The 27,704-nt window shown below is 34.4% G+C and overlaps 1 protein-coding gene and 1 pseudogene across 2 annotated transcripts in view; one reads left to right on the forward strand and one right to left on the reverse strand.

Moving 5' to 3' along the window:
* The window catches only part of LOC308272139 (olfactory receptor 13F1-like), a 57,677-nt pseudogene extending 30,255 nt beyond the window's left edge, over window positions 1–27,422 (forward strand). Inside the window, exons 2-3 of the transcript in view lie at window positions 5,561–5,567; window positions 27,328–27,422. The product of the transcript in view is annotated as an olfactory receptor 13F1-like (transcript). The remainder of the gene's footprint in view (window positions 1–5,560; window positions 5,568–27,327) is intronic.
* On the reverse strand, window positions 3,772–4,734 carry LOC308272414 (olfactory receptor 13C8-like; the record flags this gene model as incomplete). Its single annotated transcript, XM_080709213.1, has 1 exon — window positions 3,772–4,734. One exon carries the CDS (start codon window positions 4,732–4,734, stop codon window positions 3,772–3,774), a length of 963 nt encoding a protein of 320 aa, XP_080565339.1.
* Window positions 27,423–27,704: the final 282 nt, after the last annotated feature.

The following is a 27,704-nucleotide window of genomic DNA, read 5'->3' on the forward strand; positions in this document are numbered from 1 at the left end:
TCAATTAGTACAAGGCTTGAGACCATTTGCACTACTGATAAGGGCATTTCCCATGCAGATAACCTTATTGCTACTGTTTTCTTATAGTTCTTCCAGGTATTATCTCATAACTTTTTCCCTTATTTGCGGTGTCTGGGCATAATGTAGTATCAAACAGCCTCTGATTCTCCGTGGTTTATCACTATTTTTTAATTGATTCAGCTACATATATAAAGTGTCATGAATGGCAGGGAAGCTCTGAACATGTCATGTAGTCTAATGGAGGCTCCTCTTGAAGTGACCATTTTTGTTCTCTGGCAAAGGAAATAGAGTGTGTCAGGATCTCACACATGCAATAAATATTTCTACCTAGAGATGAGAAATATCACTTCTATGAGGATTTAATTGATCAAAGCAAATAAAATTTGACTTGGCTTCAAGGAAAATGGCAATCTTTCTGTGTTATGGAAAGAAGGAGAACCAGAGTATTTGGCGAACAGCAGTAATGATGACCATAGGGCATGAAATGAGGAGTTAGATTGTCATTTTTTTAAATGCCCAATGTGTATCTGTAAGATTTCATTTGGAATCTGGCTGTATTGCAGCAAGAGTAACCCTAAGGAATCTAGTATTTCATGTTAACAGATGCACTACAGCAAGACTTCTTGGCTTCAGCTATCTTTTGATCCACTTTTATGAGGTTCTCTGTCACTAAGTCAAAAACCATGGTATAGATAATGTTTAGGATGCTGTGGCAATGTAACCAGGCACAAAGTTAGTATATGGAAACTATGAGATAGAACAATGCCATATTAAAAAATACAGACTGGAGGAGATTTAAAATTGTATAACAGAGAAAGGTAGCACTTTCTACTTGCTCTGTGTCTCAGAATTGAGCCAGCTGGAATAGTTTCTTGGCAAAAAAAAAAGCAGACTGAACTTAGCCAAATCAGAGGCTGCACAATGAGCAGATGTCTGAAGAAAAGCACTGTGCTTCTCAACTGGTAAGCAGAGAGCTGAGGCAAGGGCCATCTTGATAAACCTATGCAGAAACTGCTGCTAAGGAAATCTTGGAGCTCTCTCTCTCAGTAACTATTGCTAAACTATTGGATTTATTTTGCCTTATTTTTGAAACATATATTTGCTCGATGGAGATGATTAATAGTATTATTTTGTTTTAGGTTTTCATCTAGGACTTTGAATATGTTATCCCAATGCTTTCTGACTTGAATTGTTCAATTAGAAGTCAGCAGTTAATCTGATAGTGGCTTCCTGGTCCACGAGGAGCCAGTTTTCTCTTGAAGCTTATGAGATATCTTCTTTGTTTATGTCTTCCCATATTTTGATTATGATGTGTCTGAGTGTGGGGCTCTTTGAGTTTATCTTGAAATTTGTTTAGCTTTCTGTATGTGTAGACTAGTTGTTGATTGAAATCGGGGAAATTTTCAGCCATTATTTCTAGAATTTTTTCTCTGCTATCCATTCTGCTACTCTTTTGGTATACTTCATGGCCATTGGATGATTTAATTATCACATAATGATTGCATGATTATTATGAGCATACAATTGTAGAGTATACTAAAGTGACTTTTGTAACTGCAGAAAAAATCCATATGTCTTTTCAAGTATCTTTTGTTATTTATTTATATATGGAAATTATATTCTGACCCAATCTACTGCCTATGCTTTATCTGATTTGGCACATTTCTCAAGCAGACAACTTTATACATTATTGATTTTAAATATACCTCAAGAAAGAGTAAAGACTTGACAGGGCTTTTAATTTTCCACAACTTTGAACCAAGTGACAGGCTCAAAATTCAGAGAAGGGACTGGTATATTGCTGGTTCCAGGCTATGGAGAAAACTAAATGAAATTAAAAGCAATATTGGAAGCTCCAATTGTCCTGGTGAAGAACCAAACCTGGGGTGATGTCAACAGGAACAGGAAGCACACGATGGGACTAGGGACAAACTCCTTTATTTTCAGTCAATCTTTCAGTCTTCCTCAATCGATACTTTTGGAAAAGTGCAATAGAAGCTAGCTAACAACGGAGAAATGTAGTTTTCAGTGTTTCAATATTAACTCAAAAAGCAGAACATAGAAAAGTATATTTGAGCAGGGCATGGTGATGCATGCAGGTAATCTCAGTGCTTGGGAGATTGAGACAGTAGGATTGCAGGTTCAAGGACAGCCTCAGCAATTTAGACTCTCAGCAACATAGCAAGACTATGTTTCAAAACAGAAAGTGAAAAGGGCTGGGAGTGTAGCTCAGAGATGAAAAGCCTCTGGATTCAAACTTCAATACAAAAAAGTATATGTGAAGCTTACAGACAATAGCTTAATAGCATCAAAGTTGTTTCCTAAAAAGTAAGGATGAAAATCCTGGGCCACCTCAAATCTCTGACTTACAAAAGTATATTCAACACTAAAAATAACAAAAGAGCATTCAGGGGGCATTTAGTTTTTTAAGGTACTATTAAGTGCTGTGTATGAATTAACTTATTCAATATTGTGCAATAATTATTATCTGTTAACAAGAGAGGAAGGTATAATGGGCTTACTCCTACAACTTAGAAGTATCTCTTGTCTCTTAACGTAGATTTGTTTTCTATATTCGCCTACCTCAAACTCCTAGAAGAGTTGACTAAAGGGGATATTTTCCTCTTCTGACCACATCTGACTCAATTCCCTCAGTGTAAGTGGGGCCTTCAGTGCTCACATGGGTGCTGCCTCACATGACTGTACTCTTTAGTAAAGAATCTCAACTTGGGGCCATCTCTGTCTTATTTATTCTCCAGTCCCTAAAACCTGATTCAATCTCTTCTGCCACTTGTCTTCATATTGTAAATTTTCTCAATTACCAGTTCTATTTAGTTTTATTGGTTAGGAGGAGTGTGAGACAATACAGAGTAGGGAAGCAGTCATCTTTCTATACTGGACTCTTCTCAAAACACAACAGGAATGCTTTCTACCATGCCACTTGTATTTTACCAAGTTAAAATTAGTATGCATTATTCGAAAACACCTGTTATAGTTTCATTACATACCAAATCCAAGAAAAGATACAGTAGCAGGAAAGCAAAACCTGTTTCTGTACATTATAACACAAACCACAAAGAAAACAAAAGGCAACAAACACCTTAGCTACCAACAGGATCATTGTAAGACAAAATACCAATATAGTGTATTTAGGATTAATTATTCTTTTTGAATAATGCTTGCTACTTCAGCTATGGCAGGCATGTATTTCTTGTTTGATAGATCAGGTAACTAGTTTATTTATTTGAAAATATTTTATTGAGCATTTATTACTTTGCAGGCTCTATTATAGGTTTTCAGAATGCTGTAGGGTAAATAGATGATACTATTCTGAAGAAGTTTATATGAATGGGAACACAAACAATGAATAAATTAACAAATAGAAATTGAATGTATAACGCATCATGGACAGATTAATATTCACTTTGCATAGCAATTAATAGTGCTCCTATTCTATATTACAAATTTTTAGAACATCTTTAACTTTTATTATTTTCTAATAGTGTAAAGGTGATTCCTTTTTGCTAAATCTTTCCAACATATTTTCAAAAACTTGTACTTTGATAGTTGCTATGTTTTAAAACCAGATGTATGCCTCATTTCCACAGTTAGGACAAAAATAGTTGCAATGACAGCAATCTAAATAGTTCCATCACATGATTTAGAGTGACACAGGGTGAATTTGTTTTTTCACAGTAGTTTTTATCTGCAGCCACTTTGAATACTAAGTCACATAGTTCAAATCAGCATTCATATTTCATCAGAAATGATTTTCCTACCCAGCATGTTCTTAACAGCAGCCTTTACATCCTTGTTTCTTAAACTATAGATGAAAGGATTGAGCATGGGGATCATCACTCCATAGAAGAGGGAGATGAATGCCTCGGTGACGTCCTGATCATGTGTACCAGCAGATATGTTTGGCTTGGGCTTTGCATACATAAAGAAGATAGTTCCATAGAAGATAATCACCACCATCAGGTGTGCTGAGCAGGTGGAGAAGGCCTTCTGTTTTCCTTCAGTGGAAGGAATCCTTAGAATAATGGCAATGATAAAGATGTAAGAGATAGAAACCAATAGCAATGGAATAACTAGACCAATCAGATTTGACCCTGCTATGCTGATCACATTGATTGAAATATCCACACAGGCCAGTTTTAGGATAGCCAGAAGTTCACAGACAAAATGGTGAATGACGTTATTAGTGCAGAATGGTAATTGCACTGTGAGAGAGGTCTGTACTACTGAGTCACCAAGCCCAGTGACCCAGGATCCAGCTGCCATGGGCACATAGGCACTCTTGGTCATGATGAGAAGATATCTCAGGGGGTAGCAGATGGCCATATAGCGGTCAAGTGCCATCATGCATAGAAGCACACACTCTGTGGCCCCCATGCCAAAGGAGAGAAACATTCGCACCATACACCCAGAAAAGGAAACTTTTTTCCTTACTGTCAGAAAACTGTCAAGAATTAATGGTTCAGAGGACCTTGCGTAACAAATGTCCAGAAATGAAAGATTACAGAGGGAAAAATACATGGGAGTATGCAAGTGAAAACCATAGATGATCACAGAGATGAGGATTCCATTTCGAAGTAGGATCATCAAGTACATCCACAAAACTATCACAAAGGAAACTCTCTGGAGCTTTGGGTGGGCAGAAAGCCCCACCAGGATGAATTCTGTCAACATGGAATCATTGGCTCTTTCCATATTATACACATGCTTTCTCCAGCAGAACTCTGTAGATGATAGAACAGAAATCCATTAATACAATACCTACAAGAGCTGTTTTTAATTTTTTTAGAGAACTTTATTCTGTGTTATTACAATTCTGTGTTTGGATGCAGTAGTATAACTTTGGGGGAAATTTCTAAGTATCAACCCAGGTCACTAGAACAGGATTTTCAATCCGCCTTTCTCAGAGATAAAAGAAAGGATCTTTGCACCCCAAATAATTTTATTGCCGTTTCTACAACTTCTGTCTGTTTAAACATTGGTGTGAATTATTGGCCAACAACATGGATTTAGCAGAGAGATATGTTTTGTTTGGTACTGACTGTCTTGTGATTTAAATTAGAATTAGAGGTCAGCATTTTAAAATCAGGGAATATGGTTTAAATGCCTGCACTTTCATTTTGGCTTCAAATAAATTAGATTGTTTGAAAACATTGAAATTGTTTCCATGATAGAGCTCAGTTACAGCTGGCCCAGAGGACTTAAAGCATGTGCCTCACTCAGTAGCTGAGGCTGGCTTTGAACCTGTGCCATCCTCCTGTCTCAGCCTCCCAAGCGCGGGGATCACAAGCGTGCGGCACCATGCCCGGCGTTGATCTGTTTTAAAATCTGAATAAAAAGTAAAATTTTAGATTTAAAACATAATATTAATATATCTGTGTTTATACCAATGGAAAAGTAAACATAACTTTGTTTTGTTATGAAATAAGTGCCCACAAAGGCAAAAAAAAAAAAATGCTTGGCTTGGAGTCCATCAATGTCACAATGTAGGGTATGTGTTGAATATCTTTTTAAAGCTCAGTCTGCAAGTGTTACAGTAGTAGTTATATATCTGAATATACCCTGATTGAGGCAATATGAAAAATCTCACTGAGGAATGTAACTTTATTGAGAAAAAGAATATATTTATATTTCCTCACTATCTTCCTTAATATAATGAGGACTGATGTGTTCAAGTAAGCATTTTTATAGAAAGTTGAAATAAATTGTATTTACCAAATTGATTTTATTATGCACAGAGAATATGTATTTCAGGCTCTAATTTATTTTTTACCTCATGTAAGAAATATCACTTAAAAATCAACTCTAACAATGATTCTTTTATCAAAGATAAATACATTTAACTAGGCCAGTGATATATAACCATTTTTTTGGATTATGAAGAAGCATAATACCTAAGAGAAATAAAAAGGATAATTTCTTTGAAGTTATACTGGTTTAAAGGAGAAAAGAAAGCAGTATTCTTTTAGTTCCTTGTTCACTCTTTTTTCAGTTTGGTTTAAGAGGATTTCTGGTGGCATAGTTTGAAAACCATCAATGAAATGAATGAGAATATCAGTAATCTGTAGTTTAATAATTCTGAAAATGATGAAATATAGTCATTTGTGTATGGATAACTTTTGCCAGATACATTTCTAAATGCTTTTACTTATAACAAATGAAGAAAACAGGGACTATTATTGTGTAATGTATAGATTATCTTTTCTGAAACATTTAGTTAATGTCAGCAGTTAATCATGATATGAACAGGCTGAAAAAAATTCTTTCAAGAGATAAAACAAACACAGGTAGTAAAGTTCAATTTATAATTTTTGTATGAAGTATCTGAAATTCACAAAGCAGAAAATAACTTTCTAACATTGAAAGAAAACTATATGCAAAACCTATATCAAATTTCTATTTATTATCCAGGTGTGGTAGTACATTGCATGCCTATAATCTCAGTACTTGGGAGGCTGAGATAGGAGGATCAAAGGTTTGTAGTCAGCCTCAACAACATAGATATGCCTCAGCAACTTAGTGACATGCTGTTTCAAATACACTACTACTACTACTACTACTACTACTACTACTACCACTACTACTACTAACAACAACAACAACAACAACAACAACAACAAGGCTGGGGCTGTAGCAAAGAAGTAAAATGCCTATGTGTTCAATCTCCACCATAAAACAAAAGCAAACAGTATTTACTATTTGTTGATTGATGGAGACTGCTAAAGCAATCTTACTAAAATCTGGAATAAGATATGGATATCTACTCCTACAACTACATTTAACATAGACTTAGTAGTTGTCTAAATCATGAGACAAAATAAATGTCAGAAGTAGTGAAAAATAGAAACTAAAATTTTTATCAGTGTAAGAGAAAAATTAGTAAACTCTGTCTATAGGTGAGTAAAAATTTCAATCATTATTATCAATAAATTATTAGAAAACAATAAAAATGTAAAACTAATTAAAAGACAAGCATCTGTGGTTTAATCTTTTTTTGTGGTACTCGGGTTCCTGGAAACTCCACCTCTGAGCTATAATCCCAGACCCATTTTTATATTTTTATTTGGAAACAGGGCCTCTTAAGTCAGTGAGGCTGGCTTCAAACCTGCCCAATCCTCCCATCTCTGCCTCCCAATGTGGTTTAATCTTAAAACTTATATAAGATCTTTCCAGATCTTGTAAAAAATATGATATATGGCATAATAAAATATGAGTAATTGAAAGTGAATAACTTGTTAATAGTGGGAGTAAAAAGATAAAAAACAGTCACTTCAAAAAATAAAAAGCAGTCACTTCTCATCTGAATTAGTTTCTACACTCAACTCAACCTATTCAAAATGTAGCTGAAGTTTTATGGGAATATAGTACTCATTCTAAAATTTCTAGTAAGACTAAAAGTACAAAACTTAACTTACACTGTACATTTTTATAAAAGAAAAATAAGATGGTAGATCCATACTGGAAACATACTACAAAGTCATAGATAGTAATACAAATAGAATGATATTGGTGCAAGACCATTTAAGTAATACAGTGTGGAAGAAAAGAGATGGTAGATATAGACATATGTATATATGGGTGCTAGACATAAAATTATTGAACAAAGCAATGGTGAAGTGAAAATTTAGCATGTCATAGTAGGAAAATGTCTCTCTATATGGAAAAAACAGTTAAAATTAAATTTTAGTATATCATATACTAAAGCCAGGTGAACTAAAGATATAACTGTGAAAAATTATTAAATTAATAACACTATAGAATAGCTTCATGAGCCAATAGTGGAGAAAAATAGTTTAAAAATTCAAATGGCGTAAGCAATAAGCAAAAATTGGTTTTAGTTGAATCAAAATGAGGAATTTCTTTTCAGTGAAAGATATCAGAGATTAAATTAACAAGTTATAGAAGATGGTTACAGTATCTAAAACTGACATGAGATCCATATAGAATTTCAAAGTTTCTTAGTAGTTAAAAATCAAGCATTAAATCAGTGGAAAATTGATCAAAGTATATGAATCAGCTATTTATTGAAAGGATTTCCCGAATGATTGACAAGTATATGGAGAATGCACAAGCTTAAAAAAATATGAAAAGTGCTTATTAAATGTTCAGACTCAACACTTTATAGAAGTATTATAGTAGAAAATCTGAAAGTGCTCATTAAATGCTCAAAAAGATTATTTAAACAGGCATAAAATATTACTCATTTTCATTAGAAAAATAGATGATATCAAATAATGTCAAGCATGGGGTCAGGTAGAATTCTGATGGTAATATATACTGATATACCAGAAAGTTCTCTGTTTATATTAAAATTGGACAGGACCTAGTGATTTGAGTCCTTGGAATGTGTCTTAGTCGAGTTCTTTCCTAGAACTAAAGGAACAAGCAGGAGTATACTAATCACTATCTTGTTTGTGACCAAAGGAGTTTGGAGACAAGCTAGGGTTTCATCATCAGAGCAGTGGTCCTACCACAGCAAAAATGCTCTTGGAACAGTTTTCAGAAATCAGAAGCAAATGGACTCAATACCAATACAACAGCACAAATAGATTTCTTAAAAATTGTTGAACTGTGGATATGTACACAATGAAATTTTACTCAGCCATAAAGAAAAAAAAAACAATTACATCATTACCAGGGAAATGGATGGAACTGGAGGACATTATGTTAAGTGAGATTAGTCAGTCACAAAAACTAAGAAATCAGATGCTTTCTCTAATATGTGAAAGCTATGGAGAAATGGTTAATAAGAAAAACTCTAGATGAAAAAGAAGATTCTATAGATGAGCAAATAAGGTGACCTAACTGAGGGGATGGGAGGGGGGGAAGAGGGAAACTCTAAAGCACATGATGTACTTAAACATATCACAGTCAATCACTAAGCCAAGTATGGGAAGGAGGGATGGGGAGGGAATGGGGTGGGAATTGGGTAAGGGCTAAATGGTCGATGTGTGCATGAATGTCTCCACCATCTTATATCCCGTTAAGATGTATGACTACAATGCACCAATAAAAAATTTTTAAAATTTTTGAAAAAAGTAAGCAATATTACTATCTAGAGCTCAACAAATTATTAAATTAAAAATACATATCTTACCAGAATAATGCATTTTTAAAGATGAATTAAACATAATTGTGGGATGGAAGATAGAATGTTATGGAATCAGTGATTATGGGCAAAAATAACAGGCTTTGTAAATACCAAGGAAAATAATGTGAACTGAAGTAGATAATAAAAATGCAAGCTGAATGTGTTAACGCATACCTGTAAATCCCAATATTGGCAGATTAAAACAGGCAGATTACAGGTTTGAGGTCAGCCTCAACAATTTAGTGAGAGTCTCAGCAACCTAGCAAGACTGTTTCAAAATTATAAAGGGCTGGGGATGTAGATTGGAGGTAGAATAGTCCTGGGTTCAAACCCCAGTAAACATCCTCCCCGCACATATACACACACACCTGAGAATGATTAACTAAAGTCTAAATCTGAAGAGTAGACAAATCAAAGCATATGCAAGCATCAAAGAGAAGATACATGTAGATTTTATGTAAACAGTTTTTTATGATAAAACCTATAGTTTTAATAGAAGGAACTTTCATAAATATAAAAGTAAAGAAAATTTATATTAGAATGCCATAAAATAACTCATAATGGATTGGAGGGGAAATGGGGCGTTTGAAAAATAAATAAAAGTTAGATCAACCCTTTTTAAAATTAAAGTTTTTAATCTAGCTCAATTAGGGGGAAAAGTCATAGAGTAGTTAGTCAGCAATAGAGGAGAATGAAAATAAGTTTCCAGGGTCAATGGGAGGCAACATTCATCCAAGAGAACTAAGTCTCAGAGTCCCGTTAGAAAGATGCTAGTGGATAGTATCCTTAGTATGGAGACAGATGAATCTGGCATTTGATTTAGCCTTGATTCAACTACACTATACTTTGGTATGGCATACTTATAATATTGCATAAACTATACTATAGTTTTGACTCAGTGTTCCCCTTTTGGTGATAAACCATATATTGTCCTTATAACATATTTAAAAAAACAATGAGCTAGGCATGGTGACACAGGCCTGTAATCTCAGTACTTGGGAGGCTGAGACAGGAGATTTTATGATCTGAGATCACAGATTTAAGGACAGTCTCAGCAATGCAGTGAGACTCTCAGCAACCTAGCAAGTACCAGTTTCAAAATAAGAAACAAACAAAAAAAAGGCTGAGGATACAGCTGTGGGATAGAATGTCCTTGTGTTCAATCCCCAGTACCACATTCTCCTCTTCCACCACAAAAAGAAATGAATAAATGAATAAATAAATAAATAGAAGAAAATGGACTGAGCAGAGGAATTAAGTAGGTAATTCCCACTGGCCATTCTATTTCTCACCATAATGTAAAATACTCTGCTCTTTAGTTGTATTTGTGAGCTAGTATGAATATACTGTGAATAAAGCCCAGTCTCTTCTTGCCCTCACAAGTTAATTTTGATTCTGTGGGGCTAAGGGATAGAATATGGTCCTTGGTAAAAGTGTTACAGCAATGCTACATAGAGAGGTCTGATTGTAAGAAGAAAAGTCAGCTTTCCTCAATAGCCTCTGAGTCACCACCTGTATTTTATTCAAACTCCCAAAGTAAGCACCAACTGACTTCAAAAACGGGGAGATTCCCTGAGGGGGGCTAACACAGGACTTCCTGGTGTCAGCGTGATGGAGTCCTCAGAAGTCCGAGGTAGTAGAGTGAGGCAAGATGTGTTGGCATGGATTCTAAACAAAACAGTGGGTAAGGGTTCAATATCCCAAGGGAAGAGATGGGAAGAGGAATGCCGATTTACTAATTTGTGATGCACATAAAATGCACTGTTATTCTTTAGGCAATGGAAACTATTGGGATTTGGAGGGGGTGGGTTATGGATGGAGACACAGAACAAAGGTTATCATAGGGACACTCATCAGGATGAAGTACTTTTCACATCAATACTCAACTGTGGTCTGTATTCTGTTGGTCTGTAAGCATTCTCTTTCAGGGGATTTGCTGTTTCTGTCTTTGGCTTGTAGAGAACCTTACTCAAAATGCATCTTTTAGAAACAGTTCATTTTAGGTCAAATTGATACCAAAAGGGCAAAAACAATCCTTCCATTTCCCCTCAGTTCTCAGCTCAAATATGTCTGTGGAAACTAAAGCTTACCTAGTTTCAGTTTGAAGTAAAGTCTAAGGCTATGCAGACTTCTTCACAGTTTAGGGTTTAACTGGCACTTCACTTATTTAACTAACTAAAGTTGTTATAGTAATTGCCTCATTCTGCCTGGAATTTCTAGTTCCTTTCACTTCTGACTGTGGACGCCTTCACTAGAAAACCCTTAAAAAAGGAAAAACACACCAGTTAATAAGTTAGAGTATTAGTGCCCTGAGAGTCCTATCAACCTAACCTTTTGCTATTGACATTTTTTAGTTTTTAAAATTTTTTCTAAAGTAAGCCTCCTTGCTCTGCCCTGTCCTGAACATTTCTTTTATAAATAGAATAGTAGGTTCATTAAAGGCTTTGCTCACCAGGTGAAAAAGTACACATTCATTCTGTTCTTGGGTTTCCTATAAGGCCCCAAAGTAAACTTGACATTATAAGCAATCATATCAAGCATACATAAGCCAAAAAGAATCTTTGCTGCACCTCTTATGATTGCTGTGTATTATGCTAATTTTCTAGCTTCTCCCAGCTTTGTGTGCTCATTTACATTGTGGGGATAACAGAAGCTCATTAGCCTAGTCTGAATTTCATTATCATCATATATGCTGAGTCTATGGTGGAGAGTAGAAACTTAAAATACTTCTCATACTCTGTGGGTAATAATTAGTTATAATTAAAAGTATATGAGAATGAGGGGGAGTGGTGAGTTGGCCAAGGCCAACCTCCCCCCTCATGCCATTTTGGCATGGGGCTGTAACTATTTTCTGTATTTCTATTTTCTTTATTTCTATCTTTTTAATAAACTTCTTTATTGTATTTATTTATTTATTTATTTAATTTATTTTTTTGGGTGGTACTGGGGGTGGAACCCAGAGGCTTTCTACCTCCGGGCTATACTCTGGACCTTTTGGAAACAGGGTTTCACTAGGTTGCTGAGAGCCTTACTAAGTAGCTGAGGCTGGCTTCGAACCTGTGCGATCCTCCTATCTCAGCCTACCAAGCGCGGGAATTATAAGAGTGCGCCACCACACCCAGCTAAACTTCTTTAAATCTTCAAAAAAAAAAAGTATATGAGAATGAAAGTTACTTTCTTAGGCAAAAAATAAAGACACTAAGCAAAAACCTGGTACAAAGAACCAGGTAAACTTATGTACATTCATATTTTAAAGAATTATATGTAGTATAAATTACATTCATAGTTAGATATAAGAATCAAACTATTATTTTGTCTATAATATAATCATACAGGTTATATAAGCATGAAGGTAATATATAACAATACTGGTGATATGATATCTTAGATGAGATATAATATCTCAGCAAATATTTTTAAATTTTTTTCAAACATAGTGCCATAGCTATGCTTAATTATTTGATTATTAGGTGATTAAGTCATTGTATTACAGATGTACACATTTAGAACAGAGAATTATCTTTCCATCAGATTGTAGGTTCAGGAATAGTGTTTATATTGCTTAACTACTGAAGAAAATGAGAAATAACATGTATGTTTTGCCCTGAAGTTCTAGTTTTGAGCACCTGATGGGGGAATCCAATGTTAATTCTGTCCTCTGGGTTAGTGGGTGAGTAGATAAAGGAATAAATGCTTCTTGAAGAGGCTGATAGATATGACATTGATAAAGGACACAGCATGTGAGTTTAGAGCACCTATGTTTTCAAATATAAAACTTGGAGCCTTCTTTTTCTCCTTTTTAAGTGAGGGCAATTTCAAACTAAGACCTTTGATGTGATTATTTATTAACCAGACAATGGTTTAAAATATAATGCAAATCTCTAGGACACTAAATGATGAAAACTCAATAGATAAAAAGTTATATATATCCAGTTAGGGTATATTTGAGATATAATTTGAGAAAGTGTTTACAAAACAAGGTGAGATATGATGTCATCTATGTACCTCTGAGTCCGAGGAATTCTTTCCTTTTCTTGATTTGAGACTGGTTTTCTTCCTTAACAGCTGTTTTTTCCTTTGCAGCCTTAAGAAATGTTCTCTGTTTTCTATAATACATGGCAGAGTAAAGTTAGGGGATATAAGTGAGAATTAAGTAGCAAGCAGTGTGCTGCAGTGATTTTCTTCAAGTTTCCACTTATCTGTGGTTTGTTTTTCAGGTGAAACCAATAAATGAGGCTACCTAACATATTCTGACTCTTGAGCCCAGTGTTTTTAGTTGAATTCAAGGTTCTTTGGCTGTTTGTGATTACCTAAATGTTTTTCTACATTTTGAGGTGCACAAATATTCTCCAAAGAACCAGCTATTAGGACAGTAAGGCAATTTAAATTATTTGGGGAAGAATTAGAATGGGGCCCAATATTTGAAACAAATTAAAGTTAGGAACATAAACATGGAGAATTAAAAACATTTGAAAACTCCAGGGAGAATGTTATCAGATCCAATCATATCATATAATTGGTACATTCTTGTACTTATGAAATTCAAATAAGAAATATATTGCTATCCACATTACTACAGTATTTGAAGATTTTTAAGGCTCAAATACAGCATGCATGTCATTATTTATGAGTTAAATTGTCTTCCACCTGGAAGAATATAGGTAATAGATATCAGTTGGTAAAGGAAGGTAAGTAAAAAGTACCCTCTGGGCTCAGTCTGCATCTTTTCCACCCTTGTACCCTAGTACATTTTATTCCTATCCATTAAATTAGTTTTATCCAGTTTTCTATTATGAGTCCAGGCCAATTGCCCTTATTTCCCATACTAATGAACCTTTTAAGTAGGGAATATGGGCAAATCATCCAATAAGTTGACCTATGCCCAAGTCTATTTTAGAATGTTTTAGTCAAAGTTGACTTACACACAAACATATTTTAGTCATGTGAACATTTCTTGAATAGATTTTTGAGTATATATTTTATATCTCCAATGTTAACTTTTACAGGATACTATCATACTGTTAGTAGCAACCTCCAGTAACTTTAGTTTGAACATGCCAGAGATCTTTCCATAGCAAACATTGTAACAGTGAGTGGTTGGTATGTAAGCCCAATAAGTTGTTCTAATCTAATCATGGTTTTAGTTAGTCAAGTATTCATTACCTTGGCTGTTGTTCATCATGTGCAAAAACAGGCATTATGTTACATTTGCATTTCAGTTTTATAAAAGGATGATGTTTTCTTTAGGAAAACCAATACAACCTGTGGCTAGCATCTTTAAATAATCTAAGGAATATTCTCTTGCTATCAAATTTTCTTTAAGTAGCAAGTTTATGCTAATTTCTCTCTCTCTCTCTCTCTCTCTCCCCCCCCCCTTTTTCTCTCTCTGTATGTGCGTTTAGTTTTTGCCTTTCTTCTGTATCACCAAATACCATTCTTTTCATTTACCATTAGTTTTTACCCAGATTATCTTCCTTGGGTCTGGACTGTTAAATTCAACAAGAAGAATGACCCATACACCTGGCAGCAGTGTAACTGTAGATAGTGAGCTCCCTTCTTCTATTGTTAGAAATATGGAGTAGAGGTAGACAAGTATAAGCATGTAGGCCTGCCTCCACCACTGAGTAGAAAAGAATTCTTTCCTAATTTAAAAAGATGAAGAAAAGAATAATCCATTCTAAGAAATGACAGGCATTTTTGCTTAGCAGTATCGCCATAGTGCCATTTTCAGCAATCAAAACTTTCTCCGTAACACAAAAATGTAATTCTTATTCTACTAGTATAAGATCAAGCAAAAAATAGAAATAGAGAGGTTTCTTTAAGTGCTGTGTCATTCTTACTACTTTTCCATGTCTCTCTTAAAATATATTGATAATCTATCCAATAACCATCTTTTTTTCTTCTTCAAACACATTAAATTGTAGCACACATTTAGTTATAAATGCAAATCAAAACTACACTGAGATTCCATCTAACCCCAGTCAGAGTAGCAAGCATAAAGAAATCAAACAACAACAAATGCTGGCGAGGATGTGGGGAAAGAGGAACTCTTTTACACTGTTGGTGGGAGTGCAAACTAGTTCAGCCACTATGGAGATCTCTGTGGAGATTCCTAAGAAAGGCGGGAATAGATCCACCATATGATCCAGCTATACCACTCCTGGGTATCTTTCCAAAGGGGTTGAATTCAGAGAAATACAGCAACATATGCATACCTATGTTCATAGCAGCACAATTCATAATAGCCAAAATATGGAACCAACCCAGATCACCATCAACAGATGAATGGATAGTAAAACTGTGGGAAATACACACAATGGAATTCTATTCAGCCATAAAGAAGAACAAAATTATATCATTTGCAAGAAGATGGAAAGCCCTGGAGAACATTATGTTAAGTGAGATCAGCCAAGCACAGAAGGAGAAGATACACATGTTTCCTCTAATATGCCCAAACTAGGAAACACAAAGGATACCAGTGGGACTCCAGATATTAGAGGGGAAATACTAGCTAAGTTTTAATGGAAAGATAGGAGAGGAGAAAGGTAGATCTTGATTAATGAGGGTCTACACCTGAACATGTGTAAAATTATGAATAAGACATGGTTAACCTGGACAACCATTGGTGGGAGGGGGGAAGAGAAAACAGGGGCGGGGGGAGAGGGCACCAAATATAGTGTAAATGTATACTATTTATGTTCAATAAAAAATTGTTAAAAAAATAAAAATAAAAATAAAAATAAAATAAATAAATATTAAAACCTAAAAAAATAAATAAATGCTATCTCATGAGTCTCTTTCTTGTCACTTCTTCATTGTGTGTGCGCGTGCGCATGTGTGTGTATGTGTTACTGGTTATTGAAACCAGAGCCATTTTACCCCTAAACTACATTTAAGCCTTTTTATTTTTTATTTTAAAGCAGGTTCTTGCTAAGTAGCTGAAAGCCTCAATAAGTTGCCAAGGCTGGCCTCAAACCTGTGATTCTCCTGTCTTAGTCTCCCAAGTAATGGGATTGTAGGCCTGTGCCACCATGCCTGGCTCCCTTCCCTTTTCCCCTCCCATCTAATTTAATAAGCAGGCTATCCCAACTTTCAGTTAGTCCATTTCTTTGTTTGTCAATGCATAGAATAAGCCCATTGTATGTGGTGCTTTATAACTCTCTGTATTTTACTTGGAGTAAAATGGGTTAATTAGATAATCACTATTAAAAACATAATATTCTTGATAGGCCTTCAATAGTGGTAGTGGTATTTGCATCATTTTTTTGGATATAAAAATCTAAAGCCAGAGTGAGAGTCTCTCTCAGTCAAAAATTATTCCTGTTCCTCTGGAACCAAGGATAATGGACCAATGTCATCTACCTGCCAGCTCTAATTCTTCTTGAATTCTATCAGAAGGCAGCCTATTAGGAAGTGAATTGTATGTTCTTCCGAAAGATTTGTCAAAGGTCTATTCCAAAATGTGACCTTATTTGTAAAGTGGATTTTGTAGTTTGTATTTGTTAAGATGGAGCAGGGTGAATGCTTAATTCAATACGAGGGGTGTTTTGGTAAGAGCAGCAGAGACAGACACAGATCACGCGACAGTGGTGGCAGACACTAAAGTGTTGTGGCTATAAAGCAAGGAAAGCCAAGGATTGCTGACAAATTACTCAAATCTGGGAAGGATTCTCCTCTACCAATTTAGTGCACTGGTACTTCTGAACCTTGATTTCAGTTGTTTAGCTTCTAGAACTGCAGAAAATTCATTTCTATTGTTTTTAAGCCATCTAGTTTGTGACATTTGTTATGGCAGCCATAGGAAACTAATACATAATCTGTAGTTGCTTCTATCTCTCTGTTTATTCTTCTGAAAAGCATAGTAATTATTAGGAATAAAATATACACACATAACTTTTATCCTTACATACCTATGGTGGGACTTATTTTTACTTTAATTTTTCTATAACTACATTTCTCTATCCTGCCAATTTATTTATAAAATTCCAAGAGTTTTTGTTCCACCTTCAGGTAACTTTACATACTCTTTGAATATGATTTGGGTCCTTTGCTGGGTCTGTGACAAGAGAGCCTAGTTATACCCTTACTATGAATCATCAACTCATCTTTTAATTTTAATTGACTGTGGTTCTAAAGTGATTACATGTTTTTTCCTATGGATTTTCATCATATATCTTAAACTTATCAAGCTTGGGATAAATTGAAGCAAACTGTTATGGTTATTATCATCTCAGCAGTTGATGTAGCAGCCAGATCACCTATATTCTTTTACTGATATTTTAATAATATTTACTTATTCTTTGCTATCTATTCTTTTTTTCCATTTTTCCGGAATAATTGACAAGTAGAAATTGTACATATTTGTACAAATGTGATGCTTTGCTATGCAGACAAATGATGAAATGATCACATTTAAAATAATTAACAAATCCAGCATCTCTCATAGTAGCCTTTTCCCTTCTTATCTGAGGACATTTAAGATCTCTTAGCACATTTTAAGTATATAATACAGTATCATAGACTATAGTGTCCATGTTGTATATTAGAACTTCAGAACTTTATCCTGCACAATTGAAAATTTTACACTTTGACAAACATGACATCTTCTTATTTCCCTATTCCTCTCCACCTCCAGCTTCTGGCACACTATTTTGCTCTCTTCTTCTTTATGCGCAAGGTTTTTTTTATGTGAGACTTATTTAACCATGACATCACACATTATTATCTTTCTGATACTGGCTAATTTTACTTAGTAATATACTCTAGGTTCATCTATTTTGTTTCAAATGATAGTTTTCTTTCTTTTTTTTCAAAAGGCTGAACAATGTTCCCTGGTATATGCATATCAACATCACATTCAGTAGACACTTACATTGATCCTATATCCTGTCTGTTGTGAATAATCCTGCAATGAACATGGGATACAGATATCTCTTTGAGATACTGCCTTTTTTGATATCTACTGAGGAGTGGAATTATAGGATTATATGGTAGTTTTATTTTTAGTTTTTGAGAAAACTCCGTATCATAATGGCTATACAAATCTTCTGATGGCCTGGGAGCCAGAATATTATTAAAAGGTTCTTGTGCCCACTTAATTTGCCTTCCTTCTAAACAAAGCCTTAGCCCTCATGTAACTTATGGAGATCATGTATCTTGCTTATATTACTAACTGCAAACAAGTATAGTCAACAGTATATATGCCACAGGTATATAGTCCACAGATATAGACTCTACAGGTATAGTCGTGTAGATTTTAATAAAGGTAAAAGATATATATATATCAGCATATAAAATAGCAGCTATACATAGAGAGGTCTAAAACTCTGTCACAGTTTTTCAACTGAAAACTCCCTTTCTCAATCTCACAGGATAGTTTTTATCTTTGGGTTGGTATCCAAAAAGTTTAATTTTTGAAAAGCCCAGCTCAAGTTTGATAAGAGGTCTTTTATATATGTTATGATTACATATAGAATGTCTCTAAAGAGCTCATATATTAATGGTCAAAATTGATGCAATTTAGTCCTGAAGTTTATAATTCCATCAGTGGCTTTACTGGACGGTAACCTAGACAGGTGAGTGTGGTTAGAGAAGGTGGGTCCCTGGCAGGTATGCCCTAGTTACTGTACTTTTGTCTTTGAATCTTCTTCCTTATTGGCTCTCTTGCTTCCCCCCTCCATAATGCAAGAGCAGAATCTTTGTTCTCCCTTTCTCTTATTCCCACTGCTGTGCCCTGCTCTCTGCAGATGTAACCTGGCTTGACATTGCCTGAACCTCTGAGATCTCCAAAACAATGTGAGCAAATAAATCTTCCTTCCGCTATATTGTGTGCTTAGTTGTCTTGGATTATAGCAGTGAGAATGTTGACTGAAACAATACCATACTGGCTATATACTTAAAAACTGGCATGTAAGAAGCCACATATAAATCATTATCATAACCCAACTAGAACAGAATGCTTCCAGAGAAATTTCAGAGTCTACTTTAAACTAAAGCAATGGTGAGATAGTTTTTTAACCTTCTCCAAATAATCTTTCTTTTTTGGTGGTACTAAGGGTGGAACTAAGAGGATTTCTACCTCCAGACTATCCTCCAATCCTATTTTATATTTTATTTGGAAACAAGGTCTCACTAAGTTGCTGAGAGCCTCACTAAGTAGCTGAGGCTGGCTGCGAACCTGTGCGATCCTTCTGTCTCAGCTTCCCAAGCACAGGGATTACAAGTGTGCACCACCACGCCCAGCTCAAATAATCTATCTTTAACTAATAAGGAAGGAAAGAAAGAAAAAAAACCACAGATTCAAGTGAAAATGACCTCAACAATAATATTCCAGTGTCAGAATTAATTGTAGAAAATAAAACTAAGTAATGATTAAGAAAATTAATCAGAGGGTAGGTTGGAGAAATAGAAAAGGTAGTAATATTGTGAAGTTTTAATTTACTACACTCTGGTACAAGTATATGTGGTTTTGCTATTAGGTATATATTGAAGTGGCTAAATAAATTGTTAAACTCTAATGAACTTGCTTTGTGACCTTTTAGAATTACTAGGCACAGTAAAGTGAGGGAGAAGAAATTACTAGAGCACACAATGCTATTGAATCAGATATTATTTTTCAACTATTCATTAAATGGTATTTTTTTTTTTTGGTGGTACTGGAGTTCCTGGAAGCCCTTCTACCTCCGGGCTACACTCCCAGACCTATTTTATATTTTTGAAACAGGGTCTCTTACGCCAGCGCGGCTGGCTTCGAACCTGCGCGATCCTCCTGTCTCCGCCTCCCAAGCGCGGGGATTACAAGCGTGCGCCACCACGCCCGGCCATTAAATGGTATTTTAATTTGTTACTTTATGTATCTGTTTATCCCACTATGTTTAAATCTTGAGTAGAAGAAATGTAGCAACTTCTTTCTCTTGCAGATATTCAGAAATATTGCTTTATGCAATAAGGATTATGAACATATTTTATGAACTTCAAGATTCTGTTAGATATTACTATTAAGACATAGAACAAAAGAAAAGAAGATCAAAGTATTATTTCATTACAATTATTTCTTAGGATCATATAAACCTTCTAAAAATAAATCAATACTATATCATAGATATTTTTTTAAATCATTTATTCTCAGCTTGGGAAAAAAGGAAAAACTATGGAACTAATTTTGAGTTTATTTTTATTATTTTGTTGAAGGAGATGTTTATTAAGACTTGATTTCACATGGGAATTTTAAATATAATATCTTGAAGTAAATCTATTTCATTAAAGTAATGAGATTTTCTAACATTTTATGTCAACCATATTTATTTCAAAATGTGTTGCTACCTTGAGAGTTTTGTAAGAAGTATAATTTTCTCATGTAAATAATGTCAGTATTATATGTTAAGTATATTTAATATATTCCTCTTTTTCTAGCCCTTAGTTTCTTGCAAAATGCTCAACCAAACATTGTATCCTCAGTGCACAGAGAAGGGCTGGCACATAGTGGTATCCAGTAAATACTTTAGGCTAAATGAATTTATTAAATAGGCATATAGTGGTATCCAGTAAATACTTTAGGCTAAATGAATTTATTAAATAGGACATTATAAAACATTCTTATTGTCTAAAATATAATAAATAAGCCCTGGTATTGTAAGGTAAAAGTTGTCTTGAAATACATTTTAAAGGAATTTGTCACCTAGATTATTAGTCTTTTTGTTACTAATTGAAACATATTAACAGCAATATTGTGACTTAGAACATTCACTTTATATCTATTTACTCACTTGTACAGATATAATTTTTGATGGCTTCTACAATGTTTTTCAGCTTAAAACTTCTATGACATTAAACTTAAAATATATAAAATTCTGTACATATTTTGACTGGCATTGATTTAAATGATCTTGTTTGGAATATATTTCATTCATAGATAAGTTGCAAAGATAGTATGAAGAGTTCATATGCTTGTCATCTTAATGATAAGATTTTTATAATTGTTACTTAAACGTTATTGCATGACTTTAGAACATGATTTTACTACTTCACCTCTAAGTTTACTCATTATAAAAAGATACATCCTACTATGCAGTTTCTACAGAAATTTCCAGCTCTATGATTCTATGACTTTATATATAAATAACAAAACTCTCATGTTTCCTTTTGCATCTTAATTATCATATACTATGTTTCCTAGTATGTATATTGTGTCTATATGTCTATAAGATTACTGCTTCTGCTCTGTTGAACAAACTATTACTTCTCAGAATAATAGATTAATAATAAATATGAGATTCATGTTTGGGTCTTAATATATCTATACTGTATTTTAATAGACTTCTCTAAAACACTTTAATTCAATAATGTGCTTTCTACCCATCTGAATTTATATCCCAGCTATTCATTTTGTACTATAAAAAGAACTTTTGTGACTTTAACATATGGATTCACTTTTGTTCTGTAGGCTTATATATTGATTCATCTGTATTTCTTTTCATTCTAAAAAGGTTGGTAATGACATCTGCATGCAATTAATTTATCAAAAATAATTAAGAGAAAGTAAACTAAAAGCTAAACCACAGAGTAATTCACACTGAACACCTTTTAATTTCAATTATAATGTCTAGAATTTTTCAATTTTATGACTTTTTTAGTAATTATTAAGCCTTTGGCATTAATATTGCTGCAGTAGGTATATTTTAAACTACAAAGCTCTCACATTTCATGAAGCTTGGTGAACATTTGCCCCTGTTTCCAAAAGTTAAATGGGTAAAGGACTGTTATTTCCTTTTTGGTTTTCAGTTCAGCCATAGTGTGTTCTCAATACTACTCCTAATTGGGTCTTTGGGACACTGTCCCTAATGCGTCAGAAGTTTCTCCATTCCTCAGATACCTCACTCCAAATTTAATTTGCTTTGGGAATTTGGGAACAATTATAATAACTGTTGCATAGCAAATATTTACTCTTCCATATCTATCAAATCAAGTATGATTTGTTGAACCTGACCTTAATTTAGATTTCATAAATACTATGAAAAAAGTATCTGGTTCCTATAGGAGGTGGAAATAATTCATCATGATAAAGGTGAGTCCTTAATAACCACTGAAATCAACTAATCCCAACCTATGCTATGATTAAAGCTACTAGTCAATATGAATAACCTGAAGCAATACAGGCACCAATTTAATATTTTTTTACCAAATATAGCCATTATTATTATTATAGTTTTTATATAATAAAGATTAATCCTTAAAGCAATTTCCATATACCATCTTATTATTTCTTTACAATATTCCTGCAAGAAAATAGTAATAGGTATTTTTGTCAGTAATTTCCAAATGACAAAATTGAGGTTATATATTGCAAAGAACCTCACACCAAGGACCCAGATCCTTGTCTAAAGCACTTTTCTATTATGCTTAACCTAATGTCATGTATATTGAAATGATTATTAGGTGACCCCAGGTACTTGCAGTGCTTAAACTTCTGATTATATACATAATATAGCAGCTTGTTAGTACTGATGATATTAAAAAAAAACAAGTGCTTTGTGCATGTATGTCATTGTCAACATAATTTACATTATTATATGAGACTATAATACACCAATAAAAGCACAGTGTAAAAAATAAAGTCTATTCAAGTGAACAATTTAGACATATTAAGTTGCCCTGAACTTGAATCTATAAACACTATACAGGGAAAGGTCTCAAGAGCCTAGAAAATAAATCTCTACATATTCAGTCAAACCTCATCTACTGTGTAGAGCAACTCTGCTAAATTTAGGTGTAGAGGGATAATCAAGGGAGATAAGCAGCTTCCCTGTGCCTCTTGATATCTCCCAGCATACAAGGTAACCAATGTAAAGTGCTGGGGGCAGAAGAAAAGCAAAGACAGGCCTGGCTCAATGTAGATTTGAATTGGTCCAGGTATTCCAGCTCAGGCTGAAAAGGCTGCCAGCAGGTGCCGGGGGAAGCAGTTCCAGTAGCTTAAGATGCGCGGTCATAACATTTGTCTCTCTCCAAGCCTGGATCCCAAAGGATGGTCCATCTGCATGTGTCTTGGTAAGAGGGCATCCTTCTGTCTTCTTTTCATTTTTGTGCCTGGACTGATCAAAGTGTCTGGTCCTTATCCAATGGATCCTCTAGCCAATTTCTAAATCCCACATGAGCATTTTGATTTATTTTAACAAGTACTATGGAAGAAATGCAGCACCATTGCTCCTTTTCTCTGGGTGCTGTTGAGTGACTGCAGTCAATTAGTTCTTGGGACCCCAGTTTCTCTATGGTTCTCTGGCCATTCTCTGTTGTTGACATACAATTTCTATATGGATTTTAATGTTACTAGTCAGGAGAGGTAATAATAAAAGGAGAATGGACTTTGAATCCTGCATCCTTCTATTATTATCCATATGACCTTGGCCTAGCAAACTATTTCCAGAAAAAAAGAAATTGGCACATAAAATGTCACATTAAATTTGACTAAAAATGAAAATATTCTTGATCCCTTTCTTGCTCCCTCATTCATTATTAAGCTGAATAAACAAAAATTAGCATTTTTGGGGGGGCTTAGTTTTTTTATCACAAAGCCTGAGAATGTATTTTTCCTTGTTTGCCTTTCCCTTCAACGTCTAAATATTTCTATTTTGAATTCCAACTATTTGTGTGTGTGTGTGTGTGTGTGTGTGTGTGTGTGTGTGTGTGTAGAGGAAATAATCCTAGTGAGCTGGATTTCTGACTCCAAGTAGTATTTGCTTTGGTACCTTTCCCAACTACTGTCACACAATGGCATGTGTAACGTGCTAAAATTCTGGCAACTACTAGTCTCTGCAATGTTTAAACTTCTGATTTTTTTTTTTTTACCAGATTTGAACGTTGTGGTGATTATGAAAAAAATGGCTTTTCACATCTAGTCAGCAATTAGCAACAACCCAGTAATTTAAGTATGTTAATTCCTTTAGTTATATTTCTGCTGAAGTCTCTCATAATGTTGTATGATGTCAAGCTTGGAGAGCTGCGAAACTTATCTCATATTCTTTATTTTCAAATGATGGTCTCCCAAGTACCAAATTCTCCCCCTGATTTCAGAGGCTTTCAACACACCCAATTAACTTTCCTTCCTAGATGTGCCTGCCACCACTCCTTCACAGAAAGCCTCTTGTCCTAAACCAATGAGATGCCAATCTGCTTATTCTGATTTGGGCTCAGTTTCTTACTTTTGGGTTCCTTCTTCTTCTCTTCTAATTTGTCTCATCCTTTCCATGCCTATAAATCCACCTTGAGGGACAAACTATTCCTGAGGTCTCCCTTGCATAAAATTTTTTCATATATCTATTTCTTCTGGGAAAATCTATAACTTCAACCCAAAGTAAAGTATGAAAACATATCTATAACATTTCTATATGTGTTTTTCTATATTCTTAATTAAAGTATGGACTTTATAACAGATAACAGAAGCACTTTAAAGTAGTCTTTTTTTAGAATAAATCATTCTTTTGGAATTTTGTTGATATAATTGTATATTTTAGTGAGATTCAAAGTGATATATTCATATATACACACTACATCTCTTGGTGTGTCTCCCTCCTAACCCCAACGTGCTGCCCCCTCTGCCTTCCCCATACACACTAGTAAGGTTGTTAGTGATATATATGACATATGAGACATGACATTATTTGATCTGTTTTCTTCCTCAGTCCTTTTCATCTCCCTTCCCTGATCCCCTCTCATTATTCTACTGCTCTCACTCTTATCATGAAGTTTTCTTCTTTCCCATTTTCTCTTTAGTTTCCACATATGAGAGAAAACATGCCACCCTTGACTTCTTGTTCTTCTCTGTTCCTAAGTAAAACTCCATTGTGTGTGTATCTATCATTTTATTTATCCAGTCATCTGTTAACAGATATGTAGGTTGTTTCCATAGTTTGGCCATTGTGAATTGTGCTGCTATAAACATGAATATGCATGTGTCACTGTAGTATTTATTCTTATTGTGCTTGGAATATGACTGGCATTAAGGTAAGCTAGTCATTGGAATAAGTTTATTCTGCTTTAAAATGTCTTTCAATATTTTTAATGTTTAACAGTATTAAGTCAATCTGGAGATTTCTGTAATTCTCCAAAGTATTATGTTCTTGAATTTTTCCAGGTTATTATGCCAATCTATATTAAAAATTGGTTTGAATCAGGAACATTTAGATCAGCTTCCAACTCAGTATATATTCAAGCTTTGCTACTCAAGAGCTTTGGAGACCAATTACATAACTTTCACCTTCGGAACTTATGAGAAATTTAGACCTCAGGACCTGAACAAAACATGAAAATAGAGTTGAAAAGCGTTCAGTATCCCCAGGTGCTTCACATTTATATGAATATTAGTAAATCCATGAACTGAAGTTGCTGTTAAAAATCATTGCTGCAAGCTCTATTATTACCTGGTTAATCTTGGTCAAGTTTCATCTTTTATATTTGAAAAGAGAAAGTAATGTAATGAATACTATACTTTGCAAAGCATATATGTGACATATGCAAACATCCATACATATTTATATGAAGTATATAAACATTATTACTATTTTTAGGATGACTTAATTAACTCAGTTGTCAAGATAAACTCTGAAGCTGCATAAGAAAATATATAAAAAGATTAATATTCTTCAAAAATTCTCTGTCATTTTTATGCAGAGCTTGTCTATGCAATGGTTTTGTCATAGAAACAGTCATACAAGATACCAAGAGTGGACTTAAATATGAAATCAACAACTGGCTATGCCTTTAATCAGATGTTAATTTTAAGTTTATGCAATTCAACTGATTATGATTAAATCCTGATAAAATGCATGATTATGCCAATTAATATAAAATATGCACATCAGACATGAAACTATATTAAAAAATCAAAATTTCTCTAAAATTTTAAACATAATGGTTACTCATGAATCAAAATTCCAGTCTTTGTTGGATAGTTTTTTACCTTCTCCAATGTGCACTTGGCTGGGACAGATAAAGTTAAACAGGCTTATAGCTGGTAAATAACCAGGGGTTATAGAAATATTAACTTAGAAACATGTCATCCACAACAGGAAATATTGCTTCTGGGTGTGTGTGTGTGTGTGTGTGTGTGTGTGATCATGGTTTAAATATTAACATGCTATCGATAGGGTGTAATTACTTTTATCATTCCCAATTTCATTGTATTCTAGTCATGCACATGATTGAAGATAATGATGTCAGAGCTCCAAGCAAGAACTCCTAGTACATCCTGAAAAAAATGATTGTTCATATACTTTGTACCACTAGTATCTTGGCTATAGATACATTTTATGTTAGGTCATCATTTCACATCTTGAAAATGAATGACATAGGTAAAATTAATCTGACATTGGTATCAGAATTTATTTTGCTGGGTCTTTCTGGATACCCCAAAACAGAGATCATCTACTTTGTTCTGATTTTAGTTATGTACCTAGTGATTCTAACTGGCAATGGTATTCTGATCACAGCAAGCATCTTTGATTCCCGTCTTCACACTCCCATGTACTTCTTCCTTGGCAATCTCTCATTCCTGGATATCTGCTATACATCTTCTTCTGTTCCATCAACATTGGTGAGTTTAATGTCAAAGAAAAGAAACATTTCTTTCTCTGGTTGTACAGTACAGATGTTCTTTGGATTTGCAATGGGATCAACAGAATGTTTACTTCTTGGAATGATGGCTTTTGATCGCTATGTGGCTATCTGCAACCCTCTGAGATACCCCATCATAATGAGCAAGGGGGTGTATGTACTGATGGCTTCTGTGTCATGGTTCTCTGGTGGAATCAATTCAATTGTTCAAACATCTCTTGCCATGCAGTTGCCTTTCTGTGGGAATAACATTATCAATCATTTTACGTGTGAGATCTTAGCTGTCCTCAAGCTAGCTTGTGCTGATATATCCCTCAATATTACTACCATGGTAATATCAAATATGGCCTTTCTGGTTCTTCCACTGCTGGTCATTTTTTTCTCCTACATGTTCATCCTCTATACCATCCTGAAGATGAACTCAGCCACAGGGAGACACAAGGCTTTTTCTACCTGCTCGGCTCATCTGACTGTGGTGATCATATTCTATGGAACCATCTTCTTTATGTATGCAAAACCCAAATCCCAAGATCTGATTGGAGAAGACAAGTTCCAAACTTCAGACAAACTCATTTCTTTATTTTATGGGGTAGTGACTCCCATGCTAAATCCTATTATCTATAGCTTGAGGAATAAAGATGTAAAAGCTGCTGTAAAATACATACTGAACCAAAAATCTATTCAATAAGGACACCAAGAAATACAGGCCATGTGTAACAGCATAAAGATAGACCCATGGGTAACTCAATGAGAATACAGTTTAAAGAAACCTTACAAAGAGATATATTTGTTCTTTGCTTTTACTAGCCATGTTCAGCTGCAATGACTGAGAACTATAGTTTGCTACTAACTCAGCTTCAAACATGTCTTGATCCAGATTTCACAAATGCAATGAATTATTTTCACGTCCCATCCTTAGTGATGCTTGAAATGAGTGTTTCTAGTGGACTGTGTGGAAACATTGGGAAAA

This window comes from Muscardinus avellanarius (assembly GCF_963383645.1).
Source record: "Muscardinus avellanarius genome assembly, chromosome: 13".
NCBI classification, from domain to species: Eukaryota; Metazoa; Chordata; class Mammalia; order Rodentia; family Gliridae; genus Muscardinus; species Muscardinus avellanarius.